The 18270-nt window shown below is 39.9% G+C and overlaps 1 protein-coding gene across 4 annotated transcripts in view; it reads right to left on the bottom strand.

Moving 5' to 3' along the window:
- LOC135938298 (protein bric-a-brac 1-like) overlaps positions 1-13500 on the bottom strand; it is an 81152-nt gene extending 67652 nt beyond the window's left edge. For all 4 annotated transcript variants that reach the window (XM_065481902.1, XM_065481903.1, XM_065481905.1 and 1 more), the window contains exons 1-2: positions 13044-13500; positions 11577-12122 (exon numbers count right to left, since the gene is read on the bottom strand). In XM_065481902.1, coding sequence (XP_065337974.1) covers positions 11577-12122; positions 13044-13400 — 903 coding nt within the window. In that variant the 5' untranslated portion in view covers positions 13401-13500. The remainder of the gene's footprint in view (positions 1-11576; positions 12123-13043) is intronic.
- Positions 13501-18270: the final 4770 nt, after the last annotated feature.

Raw genomic sequence — 18270 nt, 5'->3', positions numbered from 1 at the left:
TAATGACACTTCATTTCTCACACTGCAAGCTAATTTTCAATGACTAATTTTTAGAATAATTTCCTTATTAATCTAACTTGCCAAACCCACTATGATTAAAAGTTAGCTCTTCTGCGAGATGACAAAAATATTTCCGTGCAGTCACTTGGCGGAAATAGGACAAAATCAACTTAAAACGTCTCTGCTTACGTCGTCAATCATTTAGTTTAATCTGGATAAATGTTTCAATCAAATATTGGTATTTTTGATTGACGACTACAGGACAACAGCGTGCCCGGGTGAGAAGCACATTCCACCACCCTAAACGGGCGCGAAATTTGACATTGTCGCGGGCGGCGCGAAAAGCTAGCGCATTCACACGCGGATCAACAATAAAATATTTTCTCGCTTTGTCACAGCGGCTCAACAGCGTGTGCAGAGCGCGTAGTTATTATTATTTTCAGGGGTGGCTTGCTGGCAGGGTGGCTTTTCAACCGGCGCTTGCGATTTTTATTTTCATTTCGGCCATCAAAACCACTATATATTCGTGTCAACATGTGTTCACTGTCAGCACCTGCCGCTATTATTATTCACATCCAGCAGCAGCAGCAGCCAGTGTTGATGATGATGATGGCTCCATTGTTACGTATTACAGATAAATAACAATAAGCCTCATGTATCACACACACACACACACCCCGCGCTTCGTCGACTGACTGACTGACTGACTGAATGTATTTTTTATAATAATAAGCGAGCTCTCGCGGCAGCCCTAATATCGCGCTCTCGCGTTAAGCCGCGACACCTACCCTTATTATTGTGTCGCGCATTGTGTGCCGTGCGTACACATTGTGCACTCGATATTGCTGCCAACGCGCGTACACGGCTGAATATGTGCGTGATTAGTGCCTTTTCGCATTGTTTTTGCCCGTGCTGCATTTCACACCGCACCACTCGTACACCCGTCGCTACCGCGCCGCCGCTCGCTGTCTCCGCGGGTGCTGCTGATAACAAAAATCCACAGCACAGTCGCCCACGGCCGAATAGGAGAAAGAAACACACACGGCCCAACCCGTTGAGGCCGTTGTGGTGCATATTATCTCGAAAAATCTCATCTCATTCCAGCACGTGTTGCTCGTATGGACCGATTATATATGTATTTAATGCGAGTAGTGATTCTTATCACTCGCGCTCGGTCATTATGTTGCACCTGTCTCCATTAAATCGATGATATGTATGAATTATCAATTTTATAAGTTAATCGGAAAATTGAGCAAATTATTGATAAAAAAAAATCCTCGGCGGAGAAGTTTCCACTCAAGGTTTAGTTCACTTCGTATCAAGAAATTATTTCACAATGGAATTATTTTCACAGCTCTGACCACATTTTTATTTCTATCTAAAGTAGATGGAATAGAAAAATAAAAATCATAAAAGCCGAGCCAATATGCACTATAAGTATATAGGCTGGTGCTTTTCGGCTGCAAAAGGCAGCTCTTTCTACAATACATTTTAATTCATAAATCTTAGGCCAAAGAACTGCAAAATAGAAATGGACAAAAAAGACGATTCCGTGCACCGTGCAGGTTGTAGGGCATTTTAATTTTTAAATATCTGAACAGAACTCGCATATTGTTATTGAATAATTAAATATGTAAATCATATCTTCTCTTCTAGGACGAGACCATATTGATACTTCAGTGTAAAAATTAGAAATCATACACATTAAATAACTTTCAAGTGGAGACGACCTTCTCAATAATTAAAAACCTCCTTTTCAGCAGAGGCCATATTGTGTCTGTATTGAGGAGTCAAATTTTCATACAAAACTGGCGAGCTGTACGTAAGGAGTCGAGTCAAGCAGTACATTGAGCGAATCAAAGGGAAAAGCTCTTGATCTGGTGGAAAATTCGCCTGGCTAGAAACAAAAGAGAAAGGAGCAATGCGGCCGTTTGGCTGGAACAGTCAATTCGCGAATATCGCGCGATGCGGAATGGAAAAATACAAAACACATAATATTACGTGCAGACACGTGGAGCGAAGCAAAGAGAAACATGGCGCTGCAAAACGAGCCGGAATACACAAAGGCATTAATTATGATTTCGCAATACGGCGGTGTAGCAGCGACAATTAGAGCATATAAAATACAATTTTTATGAATAAAATCATATGAATGCTAATTATATATCGGGACGACGGCAGCAAGAGCCGGGCTGAAAATATAATGAATAGCGCAGAGAGCAGAATGTGTTCGGCAGGCAGCGAAATAAAAAGAACCAACCAGCCGACCAGTCGGGCATTTATACAAATGCGCCCGGGCAGACGGAATATTATTATTGGAATTATATATAATTATCGCAAGCAATGACTCGGAGTTCATAAATTTAACATACAAAAAGCATTAAGCACTAATTTTAAAAGGAGAGAAGAAAACCGAGAGAGCGACTGGCCGAGCTTCTTATTTTTTTGTTAATATTTATGTGCGTACGCGTATAATTCCAAATCGTGATATAAAACAATAATAATCTAGTGCTTTTTATTCCCTCTCTCTCCGGCTTTTTGCTCTTCGAGCCAAGGAGAGTTTGAGTTGTGTGTGCGAGTACCCCGTGATTATTCTCCTCGAGTCAGCCTCACTCACTCGCTCTCGTCGACCAGCCTCACTCGGCGACGGCAATAATTCCATATAATAATATTGTTATTATTTATATATTATTATGGGAGGCCCCCCTCCACCCTCCATCACTCAGACGCGGCCGCTCAAAAAATAATTTTATATCCGCCGCTTCTCTCTCCTCGTGTGTATGTGAACGAACGCCAGCAAGCGGCTTTTCATAGCATAAATATATTTTATTGTGTAAATCCCCGACGACTAGTGAAGGTCACTTTGACCAGTGGCGGAACCAGCGGGGGTGCCACTTGCTTTTCGGCCATTGTCAACGTGCTCAAATTCACACTTGGCCAAAAATCTGTTTTGACGTCTTTTTGCAAGGAACGCTCAACGTTGTAATTCTTTATGATGTGCGTTTAAGCTATTCGATCTTTTCTTAGTTTCAAGATTTCCGAGCAAACTAGATCATCTTCAATGGCCTAAATTCCAAATAGTTAAGAGAAACGAAAAATATTGCATTTTTACTGCACACACGAGCCGCTTCCATCGCCTCACTTATCTGATAATAATATATTGTCAAACATCATTATTCCTCCTCCTCCTCACTCCTTTTCTTTCTCCTCTGCCGCAGCGGTCGACGAGCGGGGAAATTTTCATATTTTTTCAACGTTTTATATAACGTAATATCCTCACTCGGCATCTTTTCGTGTGCAGCACTCACATATTTTCTTCTATATACGTGTGTGTGTATATATTCACGTTTGTACATACACACGGAATGATAATAATAATATTTAAGCCGCGTCGTGGCGGAGGAATATTATTTATTTTTCTGACGTGCTGGCCTGTTATTACAATAATACATATTTTAAACAGGCGGCCCGAGTTGTGAGCCAGCGAGAGAGAATAAACTCTTTGGCAGGGGTCATGCCTCCGCTAATTATCCTCTGACGCAACACCATTGGCGTTATTATTTAGACCGCTGCTATTAATTTCTAATATAAATATTGCGCGTCAGCATTAGCATAATTAAACTCGGAGTCATGCTCACAGCCCCTCGCGGTTTTATTTATATATTGCGGCAATACATTCGTCGTGCGATTGCTTGTGCCACATTTATAATAAGAAAAACATTTTCTGCCGTGCTGTCAAAATAATATTCATCAGGCAGGCGTTTCGTCGCGTCGACACATTTTTCTGTTATTTATTACCACTGCTCTCTCAAGTCTAGAAAAAAGTATTTTAGTGCTCAGCTAATCACGGTAACTTTTTCTGTCTGAGACACAAAATACACGGCAGTAAATTTATCTAGCTTAAGATAAGACAGACATTGGACTGCGCTACCTTTAGTATTTGACCCATTTTTGGCGAGACCAAATTCGTGTTGCATTAAATATACCCCTCTGGGAATTGTCACAGGCTATTTTTAAATCCATTTGGAGCTGAATTCGCGAGCTTCTAAAAAACGGTGTGAATTTCCATCTGCGCCTGATAAATTTTCATCGATGCCTTTTCTCACCCAGAGCGGAAATTTGCATACTGCCATAGCGTTGTTCGGTTCCCCCTATGCTACGCGCAGCGCACACGATGTCAAAGTAGCTGCATTTTTCGCTCGGCGCAACAACAATCGTAATGAGCATAATTACAAGAATAATCAACGTGCAGCGAGCGAGTGAGCGAAGGAAATAAAGCATTGCATACCCACACACGTACAAACGAAAAAAATGCAAACGTGCTCTGCTGCTTTGCGAACGAAAGAACGCTGCTGGCGCAAAAATAGAAAATGCATTTGTGTCATTTGGCGAAATCAAAGGCAGCGAAATATTTTTGATGTTTTCCAACTAAAAAGCAGGCTGCGCGCGCGGTGATTATTGTAAGGAGCATCAAAAATAAAAAAGCAGCGGCAGCAGCAAGAGCTGATGAGTAATGCAGCTACTTGCAGCTAATAGAGGGGCAGACACACGTAAAGCAAAGCAAAAGAGACGCTCTTTTGTTCTTGGCAAAATGTAAAAAATGTGCCTGCACACTACACCCGCCGCCACTCACTCGCTCTCGGATCTCTTTTTCTCTGCTCTGTGTGTATGTGTAAGGAGCCTGCTCGCTGGCTGCTTTTTATTATTGTCAGCTCGGCTAATCCACACACGTCGATTTTAATAAGCACCCTAACACTCATGCAAGACTGCTCGCGATGCGCCCGCCGCGCCATTCTTTTCATTGTTGCCCTGCCGGCGAGGAGAGAGAGAGAGAGAGAGAGAGAGAGAGAGAGAGAGAGAGAGAGAGAGAGAGAGAGAGAGAGAGAGAGAGAGAGAGAGAGAGAGAGAGAGAGAGAGAGAGAGAGAGAGAGAGAGAGAAGGCCATGCAGGACTGAAAAAGTCTCTCTTACCAACAAACATCAGCTCGCTCGCGTTCGCTGCAAATTAGCTGCCATTGCGGGGGTGCGTTCCAATTATGCGACTGTCGCGATTAACACTACTGTATCGGAACATTTGTTCTTTGCCCCAAGACACAAGAGGATGTTTCTGATCTTCACATGAACTTAATTGAATTTAGCGTATCATTAAAAACAAGTTTCGAGATAGCTGAAATTAGTCCACACTGATCCAGGTGTATATTTAATCAAACAAATCCAAAAGGGGAACATAAAAATAATGATTATGAGACACTAAAAATAAATTTAATTTTGTATTTAGTATATTACGCTTTTTTCATGTGGCTAACTAAACAAAATTAATAAAAAATTCCAAGACAGCTTGCCAAACATTGTGGTACAAATCAGAATAGTTTGAATAAAGAAAGAATTATTATAGTTTTCCTTTTTACTGTCCACTAGACTATTTTTTCCCAGATACTAACATATATCTGTCAGCGGGGGACAGATGTGCGATAAAATTGGTTCGCACTGCGCAGATCCAAGATGGCGTCTGAATGTGGGAAAAAAAGCTCTCTTTGGATTGTCGTACAAAAGTGTCAAGAGTTTGTTTTTACGATCCAAAAGACACAATTAGTACAAGTAATGCTAATTATGTCACAGTATTGACACGAAAACTTGGTTCTTTTCGAGCATTTTCACGTGACCGTTTTTTTCGCGCCATACTACACCATATCTGCGCGTCGCACGAATCTGGTCCCCGCTGACATCTGTTAAAAAAATGCAAACTCTGGGCACCAAAGTGTAAAAAATAAAAATCAATATAATTTGGCACTCTTTTTAACGAAAATCTGCCCGTGACGCAGTGGTTTGGGGAAGAAATAATTTTTTACTCGAGCGTAGTTTTTAGACTTGAAAACTAACCCAGCGTACCCCCCTAAAAGTCAATAAAGACGCTGATGATGTGTCGGAAACATTAAAAGCGCGATGAGGGTGCTCTACACATCTTGAATGTGCATGAGCGTGGCGCCTAGATTTCTTTCCCATCGCGTGCGGCAGAGAAAGAACATTGGGTATGGAGTGCGTGGGTACGCGCAAGGAGCAAGATGCATCGGCTCCATTCGCCTTTGGGCGGAGATAAGAGTTATGGTGATAGCATTTCGATGACAAATGTTATTATTATAATAGCAGGCTCCTTTACGATTGTTGCACCAGCCGCGCGTCATCATCATTACCGATTTTTGGCGGGCCTCACTCATTTTTGATCATATTAAAATCAAGATGATTTTTAGTACTCTGTAGCGCTAAATTAATAGGAATTCTAATCAGTGTCACTGGGTGGTATTGAGCTCAAATTAATCTGAAATTTAATTTGACTCATGCAACTTCAAAGGCTTCCAGGGAATATAATATTATATATACGTACACAACGAATTACATTTTAAATGCAGCGAGCTGTGATTTTCTGCCCCTGACACTATTATTTTATGTACGTGCATAGAACACATTTTGTAGCGAGCCCCGCATTTCGTACACATATATAAACACACATTATTTTACTTCTAACACGCGTGTTGCTGACGATTGTAATTTGAGCGCTGGCTGGCGCGGTTGGTGCCGGGCGCATTACCCGATTAAAATATTATGGCTTCTGAAAATAATAATAATAAAATTATATAGCCAACAATAAGAAAGCCAAGGCTGCCAGCGCTTTCCTTATCTGTCTGCATGCGCGCTGATAAAAGTAGTATGCGCGTCCAAATAAAATGTAATGATTTTCGCATTAAATTTTTTAGTACTCTCCGGCCGCACAATGATTATGTTTGCGGCCTTCTTTTTCGCATTATGCCTCAGAAACAACACAACAACGCAAACACACATCTCGCGCAGCACACAAAAGTTGCAAACTCGTTTCCAACTCTAAACTTTTATCGGCAAACCAACCTCGTGATGGCTGAATTCTTCTCGATATGAAAAATCAATGATTTTACCCCGGAACCCATGAGACTATGGAATGACTGTCATTTACAATTTTTACCAAAGCAGGACCGCAGGGATACTATTTTATGATCCATTGTAAAATTTTATTTTACTTATCTAAAAAAATACAATTACTAAACGGAGGAGCTTTTTCTGGCAGAATTTTAGTGTGATTGTATTTAGTTATCACCTAATTACAATTTTAATTTTTAACGCTTGGAACTAAATCAAATAATTTTATTTTAAATTTCTCTTTAAATCGCTTCTTGTTGGTGATTGCGTAAAATCTGTTCTTCCTCGCTCACTTGAAAAAGTAATTATTTGCGATTTTTTGTACCAATAAGACAAATAGAGATTTATATATCCTAACACGCTTCTTTTATATGACCAGGCTTCTAACAGCGGATGGGATATCCATTGTTTTGCACCTTTGTTTCCCCTGCTCCTGACGACTTCCATCAACATAAAACATCTGATGACGACAATCAAGTACTGTTTGCTGAACTTTTACCGGGGAGGCACACGCTTTCTTAAATTCATATTCATATACTTTGTAATCCCCCCGCACAATAGAAGGGTATAAAATATATAAATGATTATATGTATTTCTGCCAGCAGCAATAAAGGACAAAACGTTTTGAAAACAATGGGAAAGTTCCTTTTTGTACAGCATTGTACGGCATCAGCAGTAGCGTCTGATAATAATCATCGAGAGCGATCTGAACTCTTTTTACTTCAGTCAAATCTGGAATATTTTTTGCAGAACTGATTATTTTTTATGCAGCCGAGTTTGGAGCTCGCGCTCTTTCTTGTTTGCGATGGGACAAAAATAAAAAAAATGTTTGTGCTGATGTTTGTGCAAAGCGAGTGTGGGAGCATAATGGCGCGGGGCGGATCTTCATCATTTCAGATGATGATGACTTTGCAAAGGGTGCGTGAAAAAATAATGACATGCCCTAGCTCAAACATACACAAGAATATGCAGCTCGAGTATTATTTGCATGTATATGCAAAAAACATTTTGCCAAATCGAAATGCGAGCCCTTAAAAACGTACGCAAACCCAATAGCATTGATGCACTTTAAAAAAAGTACACTTTTCCTTTGATACAATTTATCGATTAGGGTTTCGCATGCGATGCGTTCGCGAATGGGGAAATTTTTGACGGATGGACGTTGAAAATATATACAATTAAAACGCCTGTCAGCGGCGAGATTGCGAGTATAATTATTATATTGTGGGAGAGTGTGCGAATCTCACGTGAAATAGAGATGGCTTTGGTAATACGTCATGTATTGAACGCTGCAGAATAATTATGCAGAGATGTTATCGCACCATCGGCGCACTTTTCAATCAAAGTGATGCACGAATAATATTTTCAGAAGTAATATATATACGTGCTCAGCATACGTGCATGCTGCTCGTGGAAGAGAATATATTTCCAAAGGGTGAAAGCTTTGTTAATATTATATTCTGTGCCGAACAACTTTTTGACATGAGATGAATTGAACATTAGCGATCGTATCTTATTTTGTTTATTTGCTTCATGCTGGGCAGGATTCCCGTTTCCAAATATCCCGTTGTTTAATCAAATAAAGCTATTATATTATTCGAGTTGAATCTTAAAAACATTTTCCTGCTTTTTAGAGGTAATAAATTGGGTTTTCCATCCAACATTTTGCCCGAATCGACTGATTTAAATGATTGTATTTAACCTTTGTTGTAATTGAAAATGCTTGGGCGGTTTGGGAAGAGCGCTTCGTGGAAATTTGATTGGGGCTTATTGTTAAAGCAGCATTATTTAACAAAATATTTCAATCGTCAAGTTTCGTTGGGGCTCCACAGAAGTGCGTAAGTGTCAAGGTATGAAGCAGAGCTGAGCGCGCGGCTAGAAGTCATTTTACATTTTAGTTACGGCCGTGAGGTGCGCGAATAAATATTACAGCGGCGCGCCGCCAAAAGATGTAGTTGTAAAGTTGAAACTGCTAACAACTCGGCATTCATATGCACGTGTTCGTATGCGCTCTTTTTCTCCACGCGAGGCAAGTTTGAGAAATATTTACAGCTTGCTTTAAATTTATTATTCGGCACGGGCCAAGTGGAATATTTCATATATAAATATTTTGAGTCGCAAGCATGCTGAATATCTTTATTCGCCGCTGCATGCGCGTTGTCTGGGTGTCAGTGAGTGGATTCGTTTTCCCGAACAGTGCAGAGGTCTCTTTCCGGCGGCATGAAACATGCATCCGCCAATTTCCGTCACTTTTTAAATATTAAAATCGTGTCCACAAAACGGAGGCCTAAAGTTTTTGCCTTTCTACTACCGCCGCCGCTGCTTTATTCTTAACCAATTCATATTTCACTCGGCTCGTCGGCTCTTTTCTTGCTTTCGCAGCCAAGCAGAGAGAAACTTTTTAATTCATTTCCTAACACACAGCCTGGCAGAAAAAAAGCCTTGTTCAAGGGAGCTTAATTAAAGTTTTAATTATTCATCAATATAATAACGGCTAAATAATCTTGCCTGTGAAAATTTCGCAATGCTCACTCAAATTAGTTTTTTTTCTTTATTTCATGCAAAATGCAGTGTTGAATAACTTTCCAAAATTTTGCTCTCCCTTCGCAAAGTTTTCCCATCATAAATATTTAAAATCTAATTATGGAATTTCACTGAATCGAGAGGCTGTGCTTCAGTTCAGAGGGAAAAGTTTAACATAGAAATCCAATGATTTTTTATTGTTGCAAAATGAAAAAAGCATGTAACGACCCCACAGCAGCAGGCCGGAGGGGAGGGAAAGCGACCGGCATGCATTATTAAAAGGAAAAAATGTAATACATCGGCGCCGTGCAATAAGATATTTATGAAAATATTAATAATGCAATCGGCAATGTAATTCAAGCTATAAATTTTTAATGCGCTCAGACGATATAATAAATGGAAAATGCACACTCTCCGTGCATGTACCGAGTGAGGGGATGAATATTTTAATGGCGCAGCAGCACATAATATTACGGCGGAAGAGGATAAAATAAATATAAAAAGATACAGCTTTCATGGCAGAAATTGGAGCGAAAAGCAGGCGGAGTTGGAGAGAGAGAGAGAGAGCAGTCGAATGTGTGACGGAACAGTGTGCAGATCGATTTCAACTGAGCTCCCTATATTGAAAAGAATTTGCCTGATTTTTTTTCATGCACAATACTGAGAAAGAGTCGTCGAGGGAGAGCTCTGCTCGAATAAAATTTCTTAAAATAAAACACAGGTAGAATCTGTGTATTAATTACCCTTGATATGAATAACTCATATTCCAAAATGGTTTGGTGCAAAACCAAAATGTTTTACTTCATTTGTGAAATTTTGTAGCATTCCATTTTACTATACCCTTCAAAAAGAGCGTGTTGCAAAATTTCGAGCATGAAAGGGATGTGTCGGCGTAGGACGCCAAGGTGAGAGTTCAACAGGAAGGCGTTTGAGTCAAAGGAAGATGGAGCTGTTGCACCAGCAGCAATCTTTTTAATTAAACCCTTCCTGGACGAGTGAGTTGCATGTGTTTTTCAATTCACAGCAAGGCTCAGTACGTCACATACAACAAGTGCACGAGGCAGCTAGCGGCCGTAGCTTACCCGAGAGTCGCTATAACTGACAACACAATAAAATGCTGGCGTGAAAATTTTGCGATATGAATGTGCAGCTTGCCGGGGTTCTCTCTCGCGCGCGTGGTAATAATGTGTTGCTTTTGATACGCGAGGCAGCACGTCAGTTAATTATTTCCGCGAAAGGCCAGGGGAATCCTGTGCAACGCGTGTTCTGCCGCCACCGCCACCGACGCTTAGTCTACAATCGGCACCTCTGATGCTAGTGCGGATGACGCACCGGCACAATTCACGCCCCTTTCCAGACCACTGCGTTTTTTAAAATATATATGTATAATACCGTGTCATTTAGAATATAAATTCGATGTTTATTTCCACTGAGTAACCAGCAGGTGTTTGGAAACAAGAGGCATATATTGGTTATCATTTTTAAAATCTGCTACATGAACGCAATATAATATTGGGGAAACAAGCCTCAACCGGAATGAGTGATGCTTCCAACAAAAAGAGCGATGTTTTTATCAAATCCATCAGATTTTTAGAGTACTATCTGGCTTTTACCCCAGTGGAAATTGTTTTTGATGTCCCTGTGGTAAAAAATGATTTAAAGTGCCACTTGTACTGCTTCATTTTAATTTTTTGAAATGTACATCATGGCTGGGTTGCTTTTTAACTTGACAACAAACGTATATTGTTCAGAGCATAAAATGTTAGGATAATCCTTTTCATTTTCATTCTGCTCAAATCAATATTTAAATTTGCAAAGAATATTTTTATAATCAGGTCAAACCATCATGATAAAGGCTAGAAAATTGTACTTGGTTTGGGTTATTTAATTATATTTAGTAAATTTTATTTCCCCTGCCAATTTAATTAAGAAAAAAACGCGATGCAAGAATATATTTTTGTGGAAATTAATTTTAAAATGGAGTTCCATTGCACGCTATTTGCCTGTCCAAGACATCAATTTTGATGGCATTAAATACGCGAAATTCTCCACCTGACGTGCTAGCGGATGAAAGACCCTAAAAACTCAGGAAAGGCTGTACTCACCCTCTCTTCTTCGAGGATCATCTCAGCGATGCCAGGCTTGATCTCGAGATCATCTGTCACGGACGGGGGTGGCGGGGGTGGGTGCAGCTGTGGCGGCGGCAGGCTGACCATCGAGTCAGGAGTGCCAGACGGCTGCCGGCAGTGTTCCTGCGGCGACAGGCCGGCAAGAGAGGCGGCCATCGCGGCGGCCACGGACGGCTCCATGATGCCGCCGGCCATCGACTCGAGCAGCTCGAGGTGCACGGTGGGGATGGCCGCCGGGTTGGCCGGGGCCCCCATGGCCCCGTCGTCGGGGCTGCCAGAGCTGCTGCAAGTGCTCTTTTCGCCGCCGGATGTGCGGCGACGCTTCTTTGGCCGCTGCTGCTGCATTTTTAGCGCGAGCGGTTCGTCGGCTGCCAACGAATTTCCGTCAGGGCTACCGCACTTCTTTGGGGACGTCTCCAGGGTGGGACCTGGAGAGCGCAGGGCGGCCGGAGGTGGTGCCTGGTGTGACTCCGGCTCGCCGTTTACGTCGGCCAAGCCGCGAATTTTCAGCGTTTCAGCGACCTGTGGGAATTTTTTTTATATATTACATCTGGAAATTCATATTTTAACGGTTTTCCTAATTTTATAAATTGGTTTGGTACTTTGAATAAAATCCCTGGAAGTGCGTGTTAAAATTTAAATTTTTACTGAAGCCAAGAAAAGTAGTGATTTTCCGGCTTTCTCCACCTATAAGTGAGACATTTAAATTCAATTTATCCTTTACATGCTCTTAAGTTTGACACAAAATACAGCTTAAGATTTATATGTGAACATTTGAATTTTGGGTATCAGTTTGACAAATTTTAGAGCACGTTAAAGGTCAGGTAATAACTAAAATCTTTTAAAAATTGCAAAAATAAAAGGTATTTATTTAAAATATTTAAGGCTTCAACAAAACTATCCATTCAATTATTTTTTTAATATGTCAGTATTATGTTCCAGATAAAGCATTTAAGTAATTGCTCTTCGTATCTATAGAAGTAAAATTAGATAATTTGTTTAAAAATAATCGAAATATAAATTATTTCTTAGCGGTAGACTATTATATAAATTAAAGTTTTGATTATCTTGTGTATTTGTGATTAATAACAATGGTATTTTAAACAAAACGCGTCTGTATTTTTCTTGCGGTGCCACAATGCAGAAACGTGTTTTATATTTAAATTGTTGCTGTTATAAGTAGGAATTGTACCTGATTACAACACACATTCCGTTTATAAAATGTAAATCTCAGGTTACAAAATCAAAGGAATGAATTACAGCAAGTGCCTGTTGAATGCTAAGAGAAGAAAAGTTAATTTTTACAACAGTGTGCTTGACTGGCGACTCCAAAAAGACGAGCAACAAGTTTGTTCAGCGCCAGCTGCACCGGTCAAGCCTGGTGGCCCGCTTGGTCAAAAATCAAATTGGTTCGACCAACAAAAATTTGAGGCGACCACTCACCTTCAACAGGGGACCAATCTGCTCCTGGAGGACGTTGATCTCGCCCCTGTACATGAACTCGACGACGGCCTTCAGCTCGGGCCACTTGATGTCCTTGAGAATGACGATGGGGTGTTTGCAGGGGTTGTCGAAGAAGAGCGACTGAAAGTAGGGGCTGCAGGCCGAGAGGACCATCTTGTGCGCCTTGACCGAGTGGCCGTCGCAGGCGAGGGTCACGTCCACGAACACCTCGCTCTGCAGCAGCTGGTCAAACACGGTGGTCAGGTTGGTTTGGTAGTTGTTCCAGCGTAGACAGAACTGCTGCGGAGGCGGCGTCGCGCTGGAGGCGGCTGACACGGGGGCGGCGGGGGCGGCCATGCTCGCCAGCTTTCTGACAGAGTCCACGTGAGTGCGTCGACGGATGCGGCTCTGTGGTGTGGGTGCTCGCGCCTCGCACCGCGGTGCCCTTCTGTCTGAAGACCCGACTCGCCCGCCCGCCGTCGCTGCCCCTCCGCCGCCGCCGACCGCCCCACCGCACCAGGCCCGCCGGCCGGCCCCTACGCTGCCGCGGCCCGCACGCTGAAACCGTCCCTGTCGCTCCGGGCCGCAAGAGCCACTTTGCCGTGCTAACGCTCGCTCCGCTCGTTGCCAGAGAAAAACGCGCTTCCGACCAAATTTTGTTTAAATGCAGGGAATTTCAGATCAATCTACAGTAAATTTTTTTATTAAAATAAATAGTAATGTTTTAAATATGTTATTGTTAAATTGAATTTTATAAAATAATGAGCTTGATAATTTTATACATTTTATATTTTTACTCAATTAGTTTGTTGTGAATTTTAAAAAATAAAATTTATGAGTTAATACCAAAAATATTTTTTTATGATTTTACTAAATTCACTTGATTAACATTTGACTATCATAATATAAGCCTCTGTGAAAAATGAAAATATTTAGGCTGAGAATTTCATGTTAATATTAAGTAATGAGCTTATTGATAATCCGTAATTGACATTATAATATCCGTACATTGTTCGTTATTTGAAACATATCACAGTAAAAACACTAACGTTAAAAAATTACATGAGCAAAGGCAAAAATGACAAACGGGAACTGCACGGACGCGTGAAACAAAAAAATTGAGTTGGCGTTGTCAATTGTGCCATGTGAATACTGGTGTTCAATATTTTAGAGAAAAGTCCCATAACAAAAAATATCTAGAGCTAAATACCTCACATAGGTAAACCGTCGACTCTATTGCTCTCATCGATAATCTAGCTGTTCAGTTTGAGTTTAACAACCAAAGTACTTTTATGTTTCCTTTTGTAATTTTAAAGTCGAGACTAATCTGAATAATTTATTGTTTCATTATTTGTGAGTGTTTCTTTAAAAAGAGTCAGATGGTTAAATTTTTATCTTGGCGAAATTTGGACATGAATTTAGTGGACTTTTTCTTTATTTTTCGACACCTGAATAAAGGAGCGTCACACGATTTTATTTTCGAAAGAAAAATATATCCTAAAACCGGGATTACAGTTGAAATATTTATCTCAATTTCATATAACTATTCATATATCACGGGTGTGAAAGGAGTATGCTCTTGGATAAATATTTCACGCACTATTGATTTATAGATGAGCTTAGTCCGCTTTTTCTCGCTTAAGAAGTGAGTGTGCGTAGAAGATCTTCTCGCGCTTTGTGCTTCATTTTTTATGGACGAACAAGGAACACGAAGATTGAGTTCCGACAAAACGGTGGAATACACAACTCGGGCCGCGAGTTCTTAGAGGTCTCCAGCTTTCGATTCTCATATTGCATTGGATTTCGAAAAATCTCGCAAGGAAACTATGGATTTTGCAATTTAGTTTTTGGCTAAACCGTGTAATTCGTATAGCTATTCCTGATGTGAAGCATGTGCGGCGGTGAAAATTTACCGTTTTCACGATTATATAGTGATTTTCAGAAGATACGGCCCAAAACTTCAAAATGAGCAGTTATTTGCGAGATTGGAGGTCGATTGGACGCGATTTTTCAGCGTTGAAATTTTTAGGTGGCAGTCATATTTGCTTAAAGTACTTCTTAATAGATGGTAAAATTCCAAATTTGAAGCTCGGGAATGGGGGCGTTCCCTATTTTTTCGGTATCTCAAAAATACCCAAAAAACGAATTCAGTTAATGAATTCTAAACTGCAACTCTTGACTGCGTTGAGGTATCACCTTGAAATTTTCACTGCCCAACCTAGTTTTTAATCCTGAACAACTTTTGCATTCACAAAAAATTCGCAGGTCGAAGGTCAAGGTCACCTTTTGCGACCTTTTTTTGAAAATTCAAAATTAAGGGATGATAGCCCCCTACGATTTTTTTGGGGTTCAGGGCTGAAATGTAGCCCGTGAAATTCTACACAAGTACACCAAGTTTCATAGGTGCAATCGCGATAGTTTTGCTGCAATTCGAATTTGAAGTTTGAAAAACTGCTTGAGGCCGCTTGGCCGCGCATGCACTTTGAGCTGCGAGTTCGCCTCTCGTTCGTAAAGTTGATGTTTTTCGCATTTCACTTGCTTAGAAACACCAAGAGGGCCTAGGGTAGACCAAGGAAGGTCGAAATCGACCTTCAGGGTCTGTCCCTGACGTGACCCTGAGATACAAAATTTCGAAAATTTCCAATTTCATCGAACTTGGTGTATTTTTATAGGTTTTCACCGCTGTACAGCTCAAATATACAGCCAAAACTGCCGAATGAAAATCCTGAAACCGGTTCTTGAAGTAATTGTGGTAGCCATTCATCCAGACGTGATGTGCAAAATGGTCAAAATTTTAAAATCTTAAATTTATGATATGATTCTTCTGTTTTGTATACAAAGTTCATATTGAGTGTTAAAAATTAACGATTGTTTTTTAAAAAAAGTTAAAAAATTTATTTAGAGCAAATAACAAATAAATTACATGTTTAAAATTTTTTTTTTTGAAAAAGAAAGGAAACAAAAATTTTTGGTTTTTAAAAGTAGCGTATTTGCCAGTACATTTAATAACACTTTTTCATAGTATTAAGCATAAGATCCTTTATTATCAACACATATTATGAACTTCTTGTGTGCAAAATAGAAGCATCTTTTCATAAATTTAAGATTTTAAAATTTTGACCATTTTGCACATCACGTCTGGATGAATGGCTACCACAATTACTTCAAGAACCGGTTTCAGGATTTTCATTCGGCAGTTTTGGCTGTATATTTGAGCTGTACAGCGGTGAAAACCTATAAAAATACACCAAGTTCGATGAAATTGGAAATTTTCGAAATTTTGTATCTCAGGGTCACGTCAGGGACAGACCCTGAAGGTCGATTTCGACCTTCCTTGGTCTACCCTAGGCCCTCTTGGTGTTTCTAAGCAAGTGAAATGCGAAAAACATCAACTTTACGAACGAGAGGCGAACTCGCAGCTCAAAGTGCATGCGCGGCCAAGCGGCCTCAAGCAGTTTTTCAAACTTCAAATTCGAATTGCAGCAAAACTATCGCGATTGCACCTATGAAACTTGGTGTACTTGTGTAGAATTTCACGGGCTACATTTCAGCCCTGAACCCCAAAAAAATCGTAGGGGGCTATCATCCCTTAATTTTGAATTTTCAAAAAAAGGTCGCAAAAGGTGACCTTGACCTTCGACCTGCGAATTTTTTGTGAATGCAAAAGTTGTTCAGGATTAAAAACTAGGTTGGGCAGTGAAAATTTCAAGGTGATACCTCAACGCAGTCAAGAGTTGCAGTTTAGAATTCATTAACTGAATTCGTTTTTTGGGTATTTTTGAGATACCGAAAAAATAGGGAACGCCCCCATTCCCGAGCTTCAAATTTGGAATTTCACCATCTATTAAGAAGTACTTTAAGCAAATATGACTGCCACCTAAAAATTTCAACGCTGAAAAATCGCGTCCAATCGACCTCCAATCTCGCAAATAACTGCTCAAATATATTTGAAATATTTGATAATGCAGTTTTTCGCTCAATTTAGTTGAATTGTGGTTTGAAGGAACTATGTTCAATGAGAAAAATCAATCGTGTGGTCATTTTTGACGTAATAGAAAAAAATTCTAAAATCTCTCTAGGGAAAATGACCCTTCAATCGAATTGTCGTGCAAAATAGAGTATCATCACGATGATCACGATTGAATAATATATTTCTTCTTAATTATATTAGTAAACATTGCCCCTGTTAATTCCCAGAAGTATTTTTAATATTTGGATCTCCAAAACTTCGTAAAATCAAAAAATTTCTTCTGCGTGGTGATATCTCTTAAATCGTCGGATACTACACAATTTCAACCACTTTACCAAAAACTACAACTTTGAATCCTAAGAGTTTCCTTGTCATTCAAAACGATTGGAAATAGTTTTCATGTCACGGAAATTTTTTAATTTTAGCTTCAGTCAGAGGTTGATTTTTGCGAGTTTCCAACCTTCAAATATGCACTAAATCAGAGTTGAATAATTATTGGAGCAAATTTTATCGCGTCTTTAGTAAATGTGTATTGAATTTGTGGAATCAAATAAAACACACAAAAATAAACTCAACGGGGATTTGATGTAACGAAGAATAATTAGATAATTATGTTAGCTCTGCTTCTTCTCTGTGTGGATTGATAACTTGGATGGACGGCTGTAAGTGAAAATTGAAAATTAAAATCATCTAGCACGTTTGACAATGAGCATTGAATGCAGCCAAGAGTTTTCCACGGCCTATTGTGATTCGATCGCAATCATATTTTCAGATAATTGTGCAGTTATGGATTTTAATTTGCAGATAAAGACTGCTTATTAATTTTAAGGGGGCCGAATCAGCTGTTGCCTAGTAAGAGTCCGTGTGAAGTAGTTATTATTTTCAATTTTTACTTTTGGCTGTCCATCATTGCTATCAATACGGACAGAGTAGATCAATTTTTATTATTTTTATTTTAGTTCTCATTTCCTTGAGTCCCAAAATGTATAAGTAGTACAAAATTAAATATATTTATTTTTTATCTTCAACACCTCTGGACGACTTTCTCTCTCTCTAAATTTCTTAATCTTTCAAAGAAGAGATTGAAGTGTATCGCTTATTCATGTGGGTGCTGATTTTATTGGATGAATGTGGCTGGCGTCGGAGTGTGTACCAACATACGTGTGTGTTTGCTGAGCAATTAAAAATTCATGTTGAACGCGCCGGATGAATAGAAAATATCCAGCATGTGTACGCATTAATTATTCAAATCTTGTA

The sequence above is a fragment of the Cloeon dipterum genome, chromosome 3 (assembly GCF_949628265.1).
Source record: "Cloeon dipterum chromosome 3, ieCloDipt1.1, whole genome shotgun sequence".
Lineage (NCBI taxonomy): Eukaryota > Metazoa > Arthropoda > Insecta > Ephemeroptera > Baetidae > Cloeon > Cloeon dipterum.
This window is presented reverse-complemented; position numbering and strand designations above follow the sequence as displayed.